This window comes from Dipodomys spectabilis, unplaced genomic scaffold (assembly GCF_019054845.1).
Source record: "Dipodomys spectabilis isolate Male_0828 unplaced genomic scaffold, ASM1905484v1 ptg000783l, whole genome shotgun sequence".
Taxonomy (NCBI): Eukaryota; Metazoa; Chordata; class Mammalia; order Rodentia; family Heteromyidae; genus Dipodomys; species Dipodomys spectabilis.
In genome coordinates this window covers 5,501,538-5,517,838 of record NW_024871460.1, presented here as the reverse complement: position 1 = coordinate 5,517,838, position 16,301 = coordinate 5,501,538, and the positions used below count along the sequence as shown (strand labels likewise).

The following is a 16,301-nucleotide window of genomic DNA, read 5'->3' as shown; positions in this document are numbered from 1 at the left end:
CTTTGTTCTTTGTGTTTTGCTGATGGAGTGTGAAGTTGTCATAATATGATATAAAGTGAGCAGGGCCAAGAAAGAGTATGTCACCAAAAGCAGCACAGACAAATTACTGTTGATGAAAAAGTTATGAGCGTTAGCCTTACCGCATTTGGACATCCTCTGATTAGTTACTAGATATTTTAATCAAAGTTACTCTGGTTCAGACATTATTCTTGGGTATATTTACATTGTGGGTCACATTAATGTTGCTTGGTCACTAATTACACACTGTAATTGCATAGCAGCTATTAGATGAAATGAGTAGCCATTTTTAACATGTTAATTATATGTACTTTTATAGAATTTTGATTGACTGTTTAAGAATTCTCTTGCTTGGAGGTACTAGCAGATCTGAGTTCCCATGCCCATGTACCATTTTCATAAGAACAAGAGCTTGGAGATACTGATAATATCTTTTACCGTGAATTTTCAAAATCCTGGTGGTTCATTTTGCAATGTGTTTCACATTCCTAAAGTATTACTTTTATTAATTCTCCATAAAATAATAAAAGGCTTACTGAATGAACTATATATTTTTGAACTATAGATTTTTGGAAGAAGAAATACTATTATTACTTTTGAATAACTTGTGTTTTTGTAATGAGCAAATTATACTGTAATGAGAAGAAACCATGAATGTCATTGTTGACAGGGCAGAGAGATTGATGTTTATATGTAAGTGGTTAAAAAGAAAACAAGAAACCTTTGTTTTTAATGCCTGAAACTGTATTGCTCATTTTTATGCCATTATAGGAATTTAACTTCCTTTTTACAAACTGAATTAAAGTATTTCAAGCAAGGGATTAGAACAATGAAAGTAGAAATAATACAAACTAAAGAAGGAATAAGAAACTTAATAACCAATTACCCTTTTACTCATTCTAAACAAAAGAAGAATCTAAAATAAAGAATAACTGATGGATTATTTTAATAGTTATATCAGAAAAATAGTTATGCCAGAAGGATTACAGCCTTGTGCCTATAATTCTTGCTATTCAGGAAGCTGAGTACTGGAGAATTGGGGTTGGATGCTAGCTCAGGGAGAGAAGTTGGAGAGACTCCATCTCCAATTAGCCAACAAAATGCTAGACTGGAGGTTATATCCAAATGGTAGAGCAGCAGTCATGAGCAAGCAAACCTAGAGATTTTAAGGTCTTGAGGTCAGTCCTGGATACCAGCACACACACACACACACACAGTTATATCAGTAATTAACAAAAACATGATATCAATGATTAAAAGTCAGGGTGCATCTGGGGAAAATGTTATTAACATAAATAAGAGGCTAAATTTTCTTTAGACTCAGTAAGCAGAGAATGTAACTATCCTTTGGAAGAGTTGGCAAAATCATGAAATAACTTGTTTATCAAAGAAGAAATACAAATGACCAAGATACATGAAAAGCTGTTTGTTTTTCCCCCCACAAATCAATAGAAAATATAGATTGAACCAACCGTGAGATTACTTTTCACTTACAAAGTTGTCAGTTGTTTTAAGCATGACACTGAGTGGTACTAGATGAAAGGGACCAAGGACACAACAACAATATGAATCAGTATAACCTGCCAGAGGAAGGATGAGGAGTTTACTAAAAAACATGCTAAAATTTGTAACATCTGATTGGTTAACTCAGTTTTAACAAAATAATTGAGGGTATTATTTGAAATGAGAAGCAATGGTTATCTTTAGGGATGTAAAGAAATTAGAGTACATCCATAAGACGAAATTCTTTGCAGCCACAGAATGGTTAAAATTGGATGGATAATATTGGGGGATATGTAGAATAGTCAAAACCTTTATACATTGTTGGTGGGAGTATGAAATGGTATTTTCTGCAGAAAAGAAAGCATAGTTAACTATGCTTCCGAAAGGGATAGTTACTCTTATACAGTTAACCAGACTCACATCCTATAGCCTACTAATTCCAATATTAGGTATTTTCCCAACAGAAATGAAAGCATATCCCATAAAAAGAGTTGTTCAAGAATGTTGATAGCGATTTTCTTCAAAACATAGCCCAAAACTAGAAGTCTAGGAATGTTCAGTACCCTGTTCCTTGTACAATGACAAGGAACAGTGTATTGATACAAACCATTGTAAACATCTTATATGAAACAGCAGTAAAATTAAGAATTTACAAACTTCAAAATAAGTGTCACAAGTATAACATTTGATAGTAAATCATTCCAGAAGGAAATACTATATGAAATGCTAATTCGAATCCAAGTGTTCAGGTAAGAATTTTAAATTGAGCAACAGAAATGCAACTCAGAGACAAGTACTGCATTTTAATATTTGGTAAAAGTACTCTTTGAAGGAATTACTGTTTTTTTCTTTAACATCAAAAAGCTAATAAGGTTACTTCCCAAGCAGCCTTGAATTCATCTGAATCTTTTATTTGAACTATGTATATACCTTTTGTGCATTGATTTCAAAATTTACCTTTTATTTTTTTATTTTTTATTTTTTTGGGTCCGGTCGTGGGGCCTGAACTCTGGGCCTGGGCACTGTCCCTCAGCTCTTCAGCTCAAGGCTAGCACACTACCACTTGAGCCATAGCCCCAGTTCCGGCTTTTTTTTTTTTTTTCTGCTTATGTGGTGTTGAGGAATCGAACCCAGGGCCTCATGCATGCAAGGCAAGCGCTCTACCACTGAGCCACCTTCCCAGCCCCTTACCTTTTATTTTTACTTAATTTACCTTAAGTCACATTTATCTGAGAGCTCCATTGTTCTACTACATGCAAGTTTGATTAACGAGATATATTTTTCTTCTATACCCCCTTTTGATTTTATTAATGACCTAGTCTTAAAGACTGCAGAAATGTTTATAGTTTAGAATGTGTCCCTGTTTTGGGCTCTGTCATCACATGTGTGAAAGCATTTGTGTCAGTTTGTGAAGCCAGTAAATGGTGATTGTAGCAAGGTATGAAGGGGAAAGCTGTCAGCTTTGGAAGGTCACATGTCTTTTTGGCCATGTATACTGTACTTCCACATGGGATTTTTTTTTAAGTCCAGGAGCATTTTCTGAGTCATTGATTCCCCAAGTCAGATTTAGCTAGAAGCCAGATAAGCAGATGACCAAAGGGCTTGAAGAACATCTGTCAGTCTGGTAATCAGGTGAAGAGTGAGTTTCAGTGAAAAAAAATTCCAAGTACTCTGAGCTGTTTGGTGAGCCAGTGTAAAATGCCTTTATATTTGTACCTGTTTAATCTTCATGTTCAAAACCTTGCCCTTTGTAACAGAAGTCAGCATTTCACTTTTTTTTTTTTTTATCAATTATGCTGAGAAGTCAGAGGTTACTGGAGTTTTACAAAGTATTCAAATGGAAACTATATTATTTTGAGAATAAGCCAAGGATTAAGTTAACCTATTGTCCAGAAATGGTCAGAGAGAAATCAAATGGTACTTTACAGTTTTCAGTCTTCTACACTGTCATCTTAGCAGACTAGAAAAATACTGAATTGGGGAGGGGAAGTAGGTTATTTCTTCAATCTTACAACAAATATGAGGAGGCTAAATAAGAACTTTGTAAGTACCTGGCTTGTTATTTTCTATTGAAAGGGAAAACGCTTGCTGTTCTCCTGGATGCTTTGATTTGAATGCTCGTCCTCTCGTTTTAGGTATTGCTTGGACGAGCAAAAAGCTTTAGAGCGAGATGGAGGTTTTTCTGAACTTCAGTCTCGTCTTATTCGCTATGAAACTCAAACCACGTGCACCAGAGAAAATTTCCCCATCCCCACTATGCTGAGCCCCCTTCCGTCTCCTGCAGTTTTGTCAGAGCCTGGAAGCGTCCCTGACGGAGAAGCTCTACAAAGTGAACTCCGGAAAGGGGAACTCAGATCTGAAGTATCCCGGCTGAAACGGAGATCTAAAGATCAGAATGGCCTTTGTCTCCCCAAAAGGTGATCATGTCAAGTGCATATACAAACTGTCTTGACAGAAAGTATTTTAGTCTTCAGGGGATTTTTTTTTTCATACTAGTAGTCTTTAATGTTTTTAAGTCACTTTCTGCAGAGATTTTATATTAATCATTTTATGCCAGGACTCTAGTTTTTATTATGAGCAGTTACTAATTTTGCTTAAGTTGTGAAAGAAATGGCTAGGGGGGGATATTTTTGAAGAATCACAGGTTCTAGTTTTTTAAGTCTCTTAGCACAATCCATTGTGAAGTGTTTTAAAGCCATAGAGCACTAAAGCTCTCATGGTGTTGAATGAAGCAAAGGCACTAGAATGAAGCAGGTGAGCCCCTCCCTCCCTCCTTCCCGCTTTTCCTTCTTCCTACCTTCTTCCCCTCTAGTTTCCTGGCCCTTTAGTGAAGAATTCTATGGCACCATTTAAAAATCATTTGTTCTTTACATAATTTTAAAGCCTACTAATAAGGACATTTTTCTGAGACTTTTCCGGCTACTTCTTTTTTGCTAGATAAATAAAAATTTCCAAATACTTCATCAGAAATTACAAACTTAGGAAATGAATCCTGAACTTATCTGTCTTTATACCACATTTCAAGTTTAACTATGTTAAACTTTTGGGGGGGAAAAAAGTCTATGAAATATGTGAAAATAGAACTTTCAAGTATTTTTTGAATATTATAATACTGGTTCCCTGATATAGAATAGCTAAATTATGAGCACTTTATAAATTCATGGTAGTGTTTTTTTATAAATGATAAAAATAAAAAAGCAAGTTTGGAACACTGTTTTGTAACAGGATTTCTTATTTCTGCACTATAATGAATAAAAACATACATATTTGAGAAAAGAAAGCACACTGTGACTTTACAGTTAACAAAACTAAAAGCCATAGACCAAAAAGAAAAAAATTGTGAGTTTATAGAAGCAACGTTTTAGTCTGATTCAAGTTTCATAGTTTGACTAATATTTGATCTCACACTGTGACCTATTTTTGCCAAGTCAGTTGCATAGATACAATGTGATACAGGTTTCTCTTTGATAAAATTCTCTTCATGGTAAAGCATAATGGTTTAAGTAATGTAACAAGTGAATATAAAATATAAAGGTGATACCTAGCCAGGCATAGGTGCCTCATGCCCATATTCCTCCATTCTCTGGGGGCTAAGATCCAGAGGATTGCAGGTAGAAGCCAGCCTGAGCACAACAGTCCCTCAGAATCTGTTTCCAGATAACCAGGAGAAAAAAAATGCAACAACAACAGAAAAAGAGTACTCCCTAGCAACCTAGCATACTGTAGCTGATTTACATGAGACTTTGTAGGGAGAAGGAAGCAAGGCCAGGTAACACTACTTATGATTCTCATGTAAAAGGACTAAAAGGGCAATTACTATGTTCTTTGTTGATTAATTGTTTATTTAAGGCAAATTAGCAAGAAATTTTGTCTATTTCTTTTGAGTCTATGTGTGAATGGAACTAGTTATAACATAAAAAAACAAAATATAGTCTTCATTATTAAACTTGCTTTAACCTGCATTAATGATTTGATTTTTCTCCCCCTTTACTATATAGACTTATGAAATCGGAAAGTTCAGATTCTCTTCTTTCTCAAACAAGTGACAGTAATCATCAATATCCTCATCGTGTAGTGACATCCAGAAAGCCACAGGTGGAAAAATCACTACCAACGACTTCTCCGCTGGTTCCACTTCCTACCTTTGAAACTTCAAAAGTCACCACGAAGGCCCATTCGGGACGTAAAAGTGAACATGAATCCAGGACATCAAGACAAGGCAAAGAATCGAGATCACAGAAGCATACACGGGTAATTCTTTCCCTATCTTCTTTGGAGCTATATTCGACTAAATTCACTTATTTAAATGTTTGAAAATGTATGTCTAAAAGCTTTACAAATGAAATGAATACTTGCATGAAATGAATATTTGAAAATACTCCAGTGAAAGATGATGGGAGTATAGGTGGTTACAAATGAAACAAAATTAGGCACAAATTGATTTTCCTCAAAGTCAGTTGATAGATGATACATCAAGGGATGTTATAAAATGTTCTCTTTCCTTTCTGTGTTTCAAATTTTCCTTGATAAAAAAATGAATACACACCTGCATTTTTCTGCTTTTTGTAAGTACACATTAATATTTCAATTCAAATTTAAATTCCTTTCTTCAGATGGTCTCTAGTCCTTTCCTGCTAAAAGCTAATGTTATGACCACATAAATGTCAGAAAGTAATGTAGATACCTTTTCTTCCCAGTTGCATATCTTAATGGCCTTGTTTATATATCTTTAGTCTGACCAAGCGATGGTGTAATACACAGTCCATTTACAATTGAATTCTAAAGGTAAAGTACTATTTGAACCTTTCCCAAGAAATCTTAGTTATGGGTTTTATTCTGTCCAAGATCCTGAAAGAAGTAGTGACTGACACCCTGAAGAAACACCGTATCACGCAGGCCCACGAATGCTTCAGTGCATGCAGCCAGCGCCTCTTTGAGATCTCTAAGGTCTACCTGAAGGTACAGCATGTTGTGTGCTAACAACTGTGCTAACAGTTTACCTACTAATGCTGCTTCTATTTGACATAAACAACTTATTTGAATGAGTATTTTGTTATATGCATAGCACATAACTAACTGCCAGATGTTTTTAAGAAATGAAAATAGGACTGAAGATAAAATATATGAAATATGATTTATTTGGGTTTAGTCTTCACATGAAGAAAGTTGGGGTTACTGGTACAAGCCCCCTGCATCCAGCCAAGATACTTACAGAATATTTTAAGATAATTGCAAGTTCACTTACTAATAATGAACTAATGAATTTAATTAATGTGCACATTTCACAATGCTGTATTTTGTTAATGTTTAGGATCTTAAAACCTCAAGGGGTCTATTTGAAGAAATGAAGAAAACAGCAAACAACAATGTTGTACAGGTAAAGAAACCATAGTTAACTTAGTATTTTATTTCAGAGCGACACTGCTGCTGTTATATATGCAATAAGAATTATTGATAGGCTTTCCAACTCTGACCTGAGAACTCTTTAAGATACATAGTAGACTATTCTAGACGAAGTATTTAATATTACGAATAGGTTCTTTTGTTAGCAAAAGAGTTGCTAAAAGGTGTTTGGTTTAATTTCTTTGAGTGATTCTTTGAAAACACGTTTTCAAAGAAAGTTAAGAAAATGGAACAGAATTTTGATTTTTGTCCATTGAGAACAATATGAAGCAATGTAAGTCCAGTAAAAAGTGTTTTTTAAGGCTGGGAAGGTGGCTCAGTGTACTTGCCTTGCATTCATGAGGCCCTGGGTTTGATTCCTCAGCACCACATAAGCAGAAAAAATGCTGGAAGTAGTGCTATGGCTCAAGTGGTAGGGCGCTAATCCTTGAGCTGAGGAGCTGCGGGACAGTGCCCAGTCCCAGAGTTCAGTCCCCATGACCAACCAAAAAAAATTGGTTTTTAGTTGCAAAATAAAATGTTATATATAAGGTTTAGATTATTACTTTTTTTTTTTTTTTGTCGGTTGTGGGGCTTGAACTCTGGCCTGGGCGCTGTCCCTGAGTTCTTCAGCTGAAGGTGAGCGCTCTACTGCGTGAGCCACAGTGCCACTTCCGGTTTTCTGGTGGTTTATTGGAGATAAGAGTCTCATGGACTTTGTTGCCCACGCTGGCTTTGAACCATAATCCTCAGATCTCAGCCTCCTGAGTAGCTAGGATTACAGGCGTGAGCTACCGGCGCTGGCGATATATTACTTTTTATTTTAAGTTTTCCACCATGCTTGTTTGAATTTTTATATGTAATGTACATGTAATTTTTTCTCCCCTTAGGTGATTGAATGGGTATTAGAAAAGACAAGCAAGAAGTGATGGAGATCCCTTCTCTGTAGACAGTTACCAGTTCAGTAGTTGACTGCTACATTTCTAAAGAGTTTTATATATGTATATTGTTTCCCTGATGTTCTGTTAATGTATTTTAATTGTATATTTGTTTTATACAGTTTCCTAAGATTTTAATTTTTAAAGCTATTTTTATATGTTTTTAAAATTTTTATTCCTCGTTATTTAACTATTACAATAAATCAGACTATTTACTTCTTGGATTTCCTTGTCTCTGTTGTCTTGCCTGCTTCAGCCTCTGAATCTTGAGCGAGATGCTGCCCTTGCCCCTCGCAGGTATCCCAAGAGCAAGATTCAGTGACTGCTTTCATCTTACAAATATTGTCACGAACGTTCACATAGAATAGAAGCGTAAAAATCATGAAGGTAGGACAGTAGTGCCACTGACTGAGTACAGATTCTCAGGTACAGATCTTGTTCCATGGCAGAAAAATCCAGAAGATGCAGGAAGTGTAACAAGGGCAGTCGATTAAATGCTCTTGTCCTTTATCTGGTGGTCAAAAGTCTATGAAAATGGGCTGGGAATGTGGCTTAGTGCTGGAGTCCTTACCTAGCATGCATGAAGTCCTGAGTTCAGTTCCTCAGAACTACATAAACAGAAAAAGCCAGAAGTGGTGCTGTGGCTTAAGTGAAGAGTGTTAATGTTGAGCAAAAAGCTCAGGGACAGTACCTATGCCTCAAGTTCAAGCCCCAGGACTGGCAAAAAAAAAAAAAAAAAAAAGTCTATGAAAACACTGAGGAGGAGAGGAGTTTTTGAGAATAACCAATGTCTGTTGTTAGAGCCACACAGGTTATGTGGTAGCATTGGAAACTGTGGGAGAAGGTATTTGAATGAAAGGCCAAGGAGGGAGTCAGGACATCAGTCTGACTGAAAAAGCAATCACTGTGCCTTAGGAACAGAAGCGACAGGAGCTAGGAGAGCTTATGCTTCCCTTGTCCCTGTGTGTTTCTTATAATCTCAGGCTAAGATGCTCCTGGAATGAGAGCATGGAGTGAAACTAGCACTAGTCCTTCTGGAAGAATACATGTTGACTCTTTTGTGAGTATGGCTATAGTTCTTCATGCGGAGGGTGAGTTGGGAATTTGCTTATTGCCTGTCTCAGATGTTGTTTTAGGGTATGATGTCCTAGTCTACAGGAGTGTCTTGTGGGTCCTATGACCATTGGAGAGAGGTGAGGTCAAGGCTTTGTCTCTGCCCAGTGCCCTCTGCCAGGGCCATGCCTAAGAAGGAGAAGGTCCGGATGCAGTGTATTCTGTTTCTGTTTCTCAGATGTACTTATTTCCCATTCTTTAGTCACAACTCCCTTTCTTTCCCTTACTTGATTTCAAAGAGTTTCTGGGTAGTCTGAAACTCAAAAACATATTTGAAGACAAGAGCCAGACCCAAAGAAACACTGACTGAATGGCTTCCCTCATTTGTAGTAACTAGAACATGCCTATAACTCTACAGGTAAACCCAATGGATAGTAAAAAACAAATAACTACACCCGGACATGACTCACAGCAGTCTAAACATTCAAACAGTGAGAACAAAGGAGGATATTCTTAGAAGAGGATTGTAAGGGCTCAATATCTATGTGCATAGGATCATATAAAATGATGCTTATCAAAATGAACTCCAAGAAATGGAAGAGGTTTTTTTTATATTGTTTGTGGCTCTGGGGTTTTTTTTTTCTTCTTTACTTTTTTCTTCGGTTTATTGGTTTATTTCCTTCTGTCACTGTTTTTGATATCTGCACCCTTTGTCTTGTTTGTAAGTTTATTTGATTAGGGGAGGGGAAGAGGAAACACAAAAAGGGTGGGACAAAGGGAGAACCAATTCAGCAGTGAAACCCAACAGACACTGTTGGAAATGAACTATACAACTTTGAGGGGGAAGAGATGTCAGGAGGGGAAAACTGGGAGAGACTGAGGGAGGGCATGACACTGTTCAAGGGAAATGTACTCATTACCTGACTCTAAACTGTAACCCCTATGTGCCTCACCTTTATAATAAAATTTTTAAAATATTTGAAGAAGGAAAAACAAAAACCAGCAACAACAAAAAAACCAGCTGGACCATACCTCTAGTCCTAGCTACTTGGCTTCTTAGGCGGCAGAGAATGGCTCTGGCTTGAGGCCAGCCCAGGCAAAAGAAGTTGGTAAACCTAAATTTCAAACAATGTGCCAGGAGTGAGGCTCGTATCTCGTTCTCCAGTTATACAGGAAGTATAAATAAGAGGATCACAGTCCAACAAAGCCTGAAAAGGCAAGACTAAAATAACAAAAGCAGAAAAGACTGAATGTATGGCTTAAGTGGTAGAATACCTTCCTAGCAAGGCCAAGGCTCTGAGTTTAAACCTCAGTACAACAGAAAAAAAAAAGACAAAAAATTCCATCCAATAAAATCCATTCAAACTAAGTGGGGAGTGGAGGAGTGGGGTAGAAAGGAAGGAGAGAGGGAGAGAGACATGATGGCCAACTAAGTTCTAAGTTCAGTATGATATTTCACTGGATAATACATGTAATAGGCTACTTTTAAACACAAAATTGTATATAAAGATCACATTCAAAAAGGAAATCAACCCTTTTCTCACCTGCTTTATTTATGAAAAAGGGCAAACAATTGAGCCTCCTTCATCAACTCCTTCATCAGCACAAGGTAATTGTGAACAGTCCCCACTTAATCATAACATTTTCAGGACTAAATAGATAAATGCTATAGTGTCCGTTTAGAGCTTCCAGAAAGTAGATGCCAGGAAATCAATAGGGACCCTCCACACAGCAGAATGAATGGGCAGAGGATAGAGTGGAAATGCGTCAGCATCTAGAACAGCTGTGTCTAGGTTTGCTACCCAACTGGGGCCCTATTGAGAAATTCCTGGACATGAGTGTGTTTTACTTTATCCTTGGTAAATCATTGTGTTCATTCTGAATGTGCCCTGTTGGAGGAAGTAGGTTCCTGGGCTGTGCATTCAAAGTCTATACATTGTTCTCTCTCCCTTCCTGTCTCTGCTAGCTGGCTGCTGTAGTGAGCAGCTCTGCTCTGCCATAGCCTTCTACCAGGATGTTCCTGCTTTTCCACAGACTTAGCCATCCCTGGACTGAAACCTCTGAAACTAAACCAACACAAATCCTTGATTGGCTGGAGTATTTTGTCACAGAGATGACAAAACTAACTAAACAAGCTGGGAGTATATTTTGTTTTTTCATGTAGAGCATGGGTAATTGGTGCCCTCAGGAGAGTCCTGCATTGCTACAAAAGGACCAGCCTTTGCTAGTACGTTGGGTTCAAGAACTGCCTTTTTGGGGGCTGAATTTCACTTACTTCTGAGCTATAAAATTTACAGAGGACATAGTACCTCCCTCCAATAAGAACTATAAAGCAGAAAAAGTTGCAACTAATGAGGCATTATTAAAGATCTTTCTTGGATATTGGTGTTCATGGGAGGAAGTCAGTTTGTATTCTTCCAAATAACTATAAATAAAAGTTGCTGAAAATATAAATGGCTTTGTGTTTTGAGAGGAGCAAAGTTTTATTGTTATATTTATTCCCAGGCCTTGGCCCAGCCACAGTATGAACATCATAGTCTTTAGGCTAAGCCTGTTGGTTTTTGTCTCCATAGCGTTTCCTTATTTCCCACCACCACCCACTGCTGTGACCCTGGCTGAGCAATGCCATCCTGTGGAGCTTCTTATCTCTTTTAAAGGTCTTATTCATGACCAATGAGAAAAATGAACAGAATAAAAAGCCAACAAAATTTCCTCCAGCTTTTCTGACTATTCAGATGTCTTTCTGCACAAGGTTTAATCATTTTAATGAGGTATTAGATGTGCCGCCCCTACTGAAGTCAAATGTAATTTAAGGACCATGGATGGCATTGATTTCTAGTCACATCTTCTAATAGTTCTGTTACTCAACATTTTACATCAACAGATTAAATTAATTATTTTTCATGAAAAAGAATTTTTTAAAGGAGAGTTTTCAAACACATAATAAAGAAGTTCATGAAATATAGAAGGTTTTCAGGTCATATCCATCATCCCTGGACCCATTTCTCTGCAGTGATTGGTAATAGAAGCTTTTCCAGGTATTTTAAATGTATCCTTCCAGATACTTCAGATGTATGTGCTCATTATTTCTCCACTGATCTGACCCAAACACTCTTAGAAGAAATATGCTGAACACCCTTTGCCGTCATGAATAGTGATCTCGGTGCAAGAACACAAAACCTGAGGCAAGGATTAAGTACTGATGGTTTATTTAGGAGGCCCAACCAATCTCAGGCCACTGAGAGTGATGATAAAGGAAGAGGAAAAGACAAGGCAAGGTGATACAAGATCACAGGAAAGAGGAAGAGTAGAAGGGCGGGAGTGGGGGGGGGGGTGGGGAGGAGGAAGATCAGGGAGATGAGAGAGAAGGAGGAGGAGGGGAGGAAAAGGGATGAGGAGAAGGAAGAGGAGGGAGAAAGGAGGGAAGAATGAGGGGAGGCAGAAGAGGAAAAGGAAGTGGGGGAAGGGGAAGAAAAGGAGGGGAAGCAGAAGAGGGAAAGGAGGGGGGAGGGGAGGAAGATTACCTAACTGCTCAGTTTCTATTAACTATTTGGCCCCCCACAAAGATTTAAATCCCCTGCAGTTATGCATTGCTTAGGTTGTTACCTTTAACAGCTGGGCCCTATGGCTTTTATCTGCTTGGAATTGATGACAGAACCCAGAAATTTAAGTACATATCTTTCGCTGCTGGACAGCAGACTGGCTGCAGGAAGGAAGGCAGCATTTACAAGCTGTCAGCTGGTTTGATCTAAGTACCAGAAATACTTGCTTGGATCAAGTAGAACCAGCTATGGAGGTGCCCAAGCTTGAACAGTAGCTGGGAATTTAGGAGATGAGATGATACTAAAGGAATGTAAGGACTGTATATGTATATGCATATATACATCTACTGCCTACCTATATTGTATGTGTACAATGTGTCCAGTGCAGGGATACAACCTGCATATGGTAAAGAAGGTTTTCAAAGGAAAAGTAATGATAATAAAATAATATGCACTTCAGTATGGAAATGGCCATGGTACTCCTTATCCTAGAAGCTAAAAATAAATCCAGCATTTGACTTTTATCTAGGTTCCTCACGAATGAGGCATCAGTAAGTCAGACTGATTGTAACAATAAGTCCAGTATTGTATACAGACTTGCTTCTGGGAACTTGTCAGCCATGTTGAGCAATTTCCTGAGCAATCCTTTGTACACAAATCTTTCTTCCATATGTGTGATAGTTCCCATCTAGAAAATACAGAAGACATAGAATCAAAATATTTTCCCATAAAAATGAAGCCAAAGTCTAGATTCAGATCGTGTTTACAAGAATTTCACTTACATGACTTTAGAAGATATGAAACAAAATGTATAAGGACTGCTCTCGCTTGATAGACAATTGCCATCAGTATGTTATCTTACCACCCTAGCTTTTACTTATTGAAAACTCAACAGCAGGCTCCCTCCCTCCAGGCCCTGTGATACCAAACAACTCGTGGACAGGAGTCCAAAGAGGCCCTATTAGGAAGGGACAACACTTTGAGTCTTCTCAAAAACCATTTTAGAAGAAAACACAAAGGTGCTGGGCATCAGTGGCTCACGCCTGTAACCCTAGCTACTCAGGAAGCTGAGATTTGAGAATCATGGTTAGAAGCCAGCAGAGGCAGGAAAGTGTGTGAGACTCTTATCTTCAATTAATCACCCAAAAGCCAGAAGTGTAGCTGTAGCTCAAGTGGCAGAGCACTAGCCTTCAGCTGACAAGCTCAGGAATAGCTTCCAGGCCCTGAGTTCAAGCCCCCAAAGCAGTACATAAAAACAAACAAAACAAAAACAAGAATCTTACAGAACTGAGGCTAAGAGGTTTCCTCTATACTAGAACTTACACTCACAAACTATTCACCCATATTTGTGTACTGGGTTCTATATAGGTTATTTGACTTTTTAAGATTGTCATAAATGATGCTACAAAGATAATCCTTGTTGGGCTGGGAAGGTGGCTCAGTGGTAGAGCGCTTGCCTTGCATGCCTGAGGCCCTGGGTTCGATTCCTCAGCACCACATAAGCAAAAAGAAAAAAAGCTGGAAGTGGCGCTGTGCTCAAGTGGTAAAGTGCTAGCCTTGAGCTGAAGAGCTGAGAGACAGCGCCCAGGCCCAGAGTTCAGGCCCCATGACCGGACACCCCCCCTCCCCTAAAAAAAAAGATAATCCTTGTTAATTGTTTTGCACTTGTGTAACCATATTTCTGGAATCAATTCCCACGAGTCTAAAAGTACATATATGTCAATATTTGTATGGATGTCAAAAACTGCTCTCCAAATTATTCCCAAATATATACCTACTGGTGGCCTTATAAATGTTATTTTACCTCCCAGCATATTAGGTATTATGAAAGGTTTTCATCTTGGTTAACCGTTTTTCTTTTTAAACAAATGCAAATAAGGAATGTTAAATGTCCCATGTAAAGCCATTTTCTGTGCACTTTCCCTCTCATTGTTGCTCTCAGCCTTGACTTGCCTTTGTAGATAGGACATTCGAGTGGAAGAGAAATTGGACTTGCAGTGTTTTCTCAGGTAGACCCAGGGTCACGCTGAAGGTTAGACAGATGGGCGGTAAGAATGCAAGACCTTTCCAACAACTCCAGCCATCCAGCAATGGAGCGGGCCTGCCTGCTGAGATAAGGAATTCACTTCTGATAGCTGGAAATTTTTAATTTCAGGCTGGATGAACAACTTCAAAGATGTTCAGGAAGAAATGCCAGAGTTTCGTGGCATAGTATTCAAGGTCAATGTTTCCTAAAACGTGGCAGCTGGACCATAGTGGACACTTGGGAAGACTTTGGGTGGTACAAACTTTAAACACTTAAAAAATGTCAATGCATGGTTGTATATTCTTTTTTTCTACATACTGCATTGCTATAGCAAATCAGATGCCTTAATATATGCGACTGTAGTTCTGCTTAACATATAAGCAGACTTTGGGCATAAATGTGCTCAATGACGTCGAAGCACATTTCAAAATGCAATACAGCTGAAGTAGCAGTAAAAATACTTCTAGATCCCAGCCTGTTACAATTATTACAAGTAATTAAAAAATAAAAATTGTGGTATGCTAGAGAATTTGAGTATTTGGACTTTGGTAAACAGGTAAAATTAAAAAATAAGAGCTGGAGGTCCTAGGTGAAAAAAAAAAAAAACCCATCCTAAAACTATATTTGGGAATGTAGGAGAAAACCTATCCTGAAACTAATTTGTAAACAATATGAATATTTTATATGGAGTCAGTCAGGGTTTGCTGGAATACCATAAAAATTGTATAATGATTTCAGAGAAAAAAGAGAGAATACATACACACACACACACACACACACACACACACACACACACAATTACTAGTGGCAGCCCTTTTACCCATGAGCATTTCCATGGCCAATCTTGGTGGAAGAGAACAGCAGGATTTGTTTTTGTACTTCCATGATCCTGTCTGCCTATCATGAAACCCATATGCAATTCACCATATTTGGAGCTAACATAAGCTCTGCACTAGAAATTAGGTGTGAATATTCATGTAATACGTGTGTGTGTGTGTGTGTGTGTGTGTGTGTGTGTGTTTAAGTTGTACAAGGATGGTAAAGGTGTTTTAAGTACATTAAACCAAAACACCTCAAGGTACATCCAAAAACGTCTCTGACTCCCTCAATATGGAATATTTAATATTTGCAAAATAGGCTAGAAAGACCCTGCATATGAATTATGAGAGTCATTCTAACCCTGAAGGGCCTTTCTTCCTGACTTGAACCAAGCAGGATCAACAAGCTTTTGGATGAAGAAAATGTGTTTTCAGGATATTAATTCTATCAACTAATAGAATTAATTAAATACCTCTGCCTGGGTATTTTATAATAAGCTTACAGTTTTATTTCTATTTAGTTTAAATCAGTAAAAAGTGGTATATTCCTATTGGCCTTTAAAAAATACCTGTAAGATGGCTTGCAGAGATTTGTCACATCAGAAAAGTCACCTTTTTATACTGACAAATGAATGAATGTCCAAAAAATATAGATTAAAAATAGTACATCTGTGTTGGTTTTTATTTAGGGATAAGCATGTGATTTTAATAATAAACAGAACTGAGTATGGAACAATGTTGGATAAAACAATTTCCCCAAATGGCCAGGCGTAGTACAGACTTATGAGTTTGTGTTATACATACTAACACACATCAAGACAAGATGAAAGTATATAAAGTTACTGTAACTTTTTAAAAACTTCAAACTGAGACATCTTGGTCTGGAGATGTACTTTCTCAAGAGGTAGAGTGCCTGCCCATCAAGGGCTATACCCTATATTCAGTCCCCAGTATTACACACACACACACACACACACACACACACACACTCTTCAACATGAAAAAAATTGAACATTTGAAA

The 16,301-nt window shown here is 37.7% G+C and overlaps 1 protein-coding gene across 1 annotated transcript in view; it reads left to right on the top strand.

The window, feature by feature from the left end:
• LOC122102469 (MDM2 binding protein) overlaps window positions 1-8,010 on the top strand; it is a 56,984-nt gene extending 48,974 nt beyond the window's left edge. The window contains exons 18-22 of the mRNA XM_042673213.1: window positions 3,657-3,938; window positions 5,520-5,772; window positions 6,367-6,480; window positions 6,833-6,898; window positions 7,794-8,010. Of these exons, the coding sequence (XP_042529147.1) occupies window positions 3,657-3,938; window positions 5,520-5,772; window positions 6,367-6,480; window positions 6,833-6,898; window positions 7,794-7,832 (754 nt within the window). The 3' untranslated portion in view covers window positions 7,833-8,010. The remainder of the gene's footprint in view (window positions 1-3,656; window positions 3,939-5,519; window positions 5,773-6,366; window positions 6,481-6,832; window positions 6,899-7,793) is intronic.
• Window positions 8,011-16,301: the final 8,291 nt, after the last annotated feature.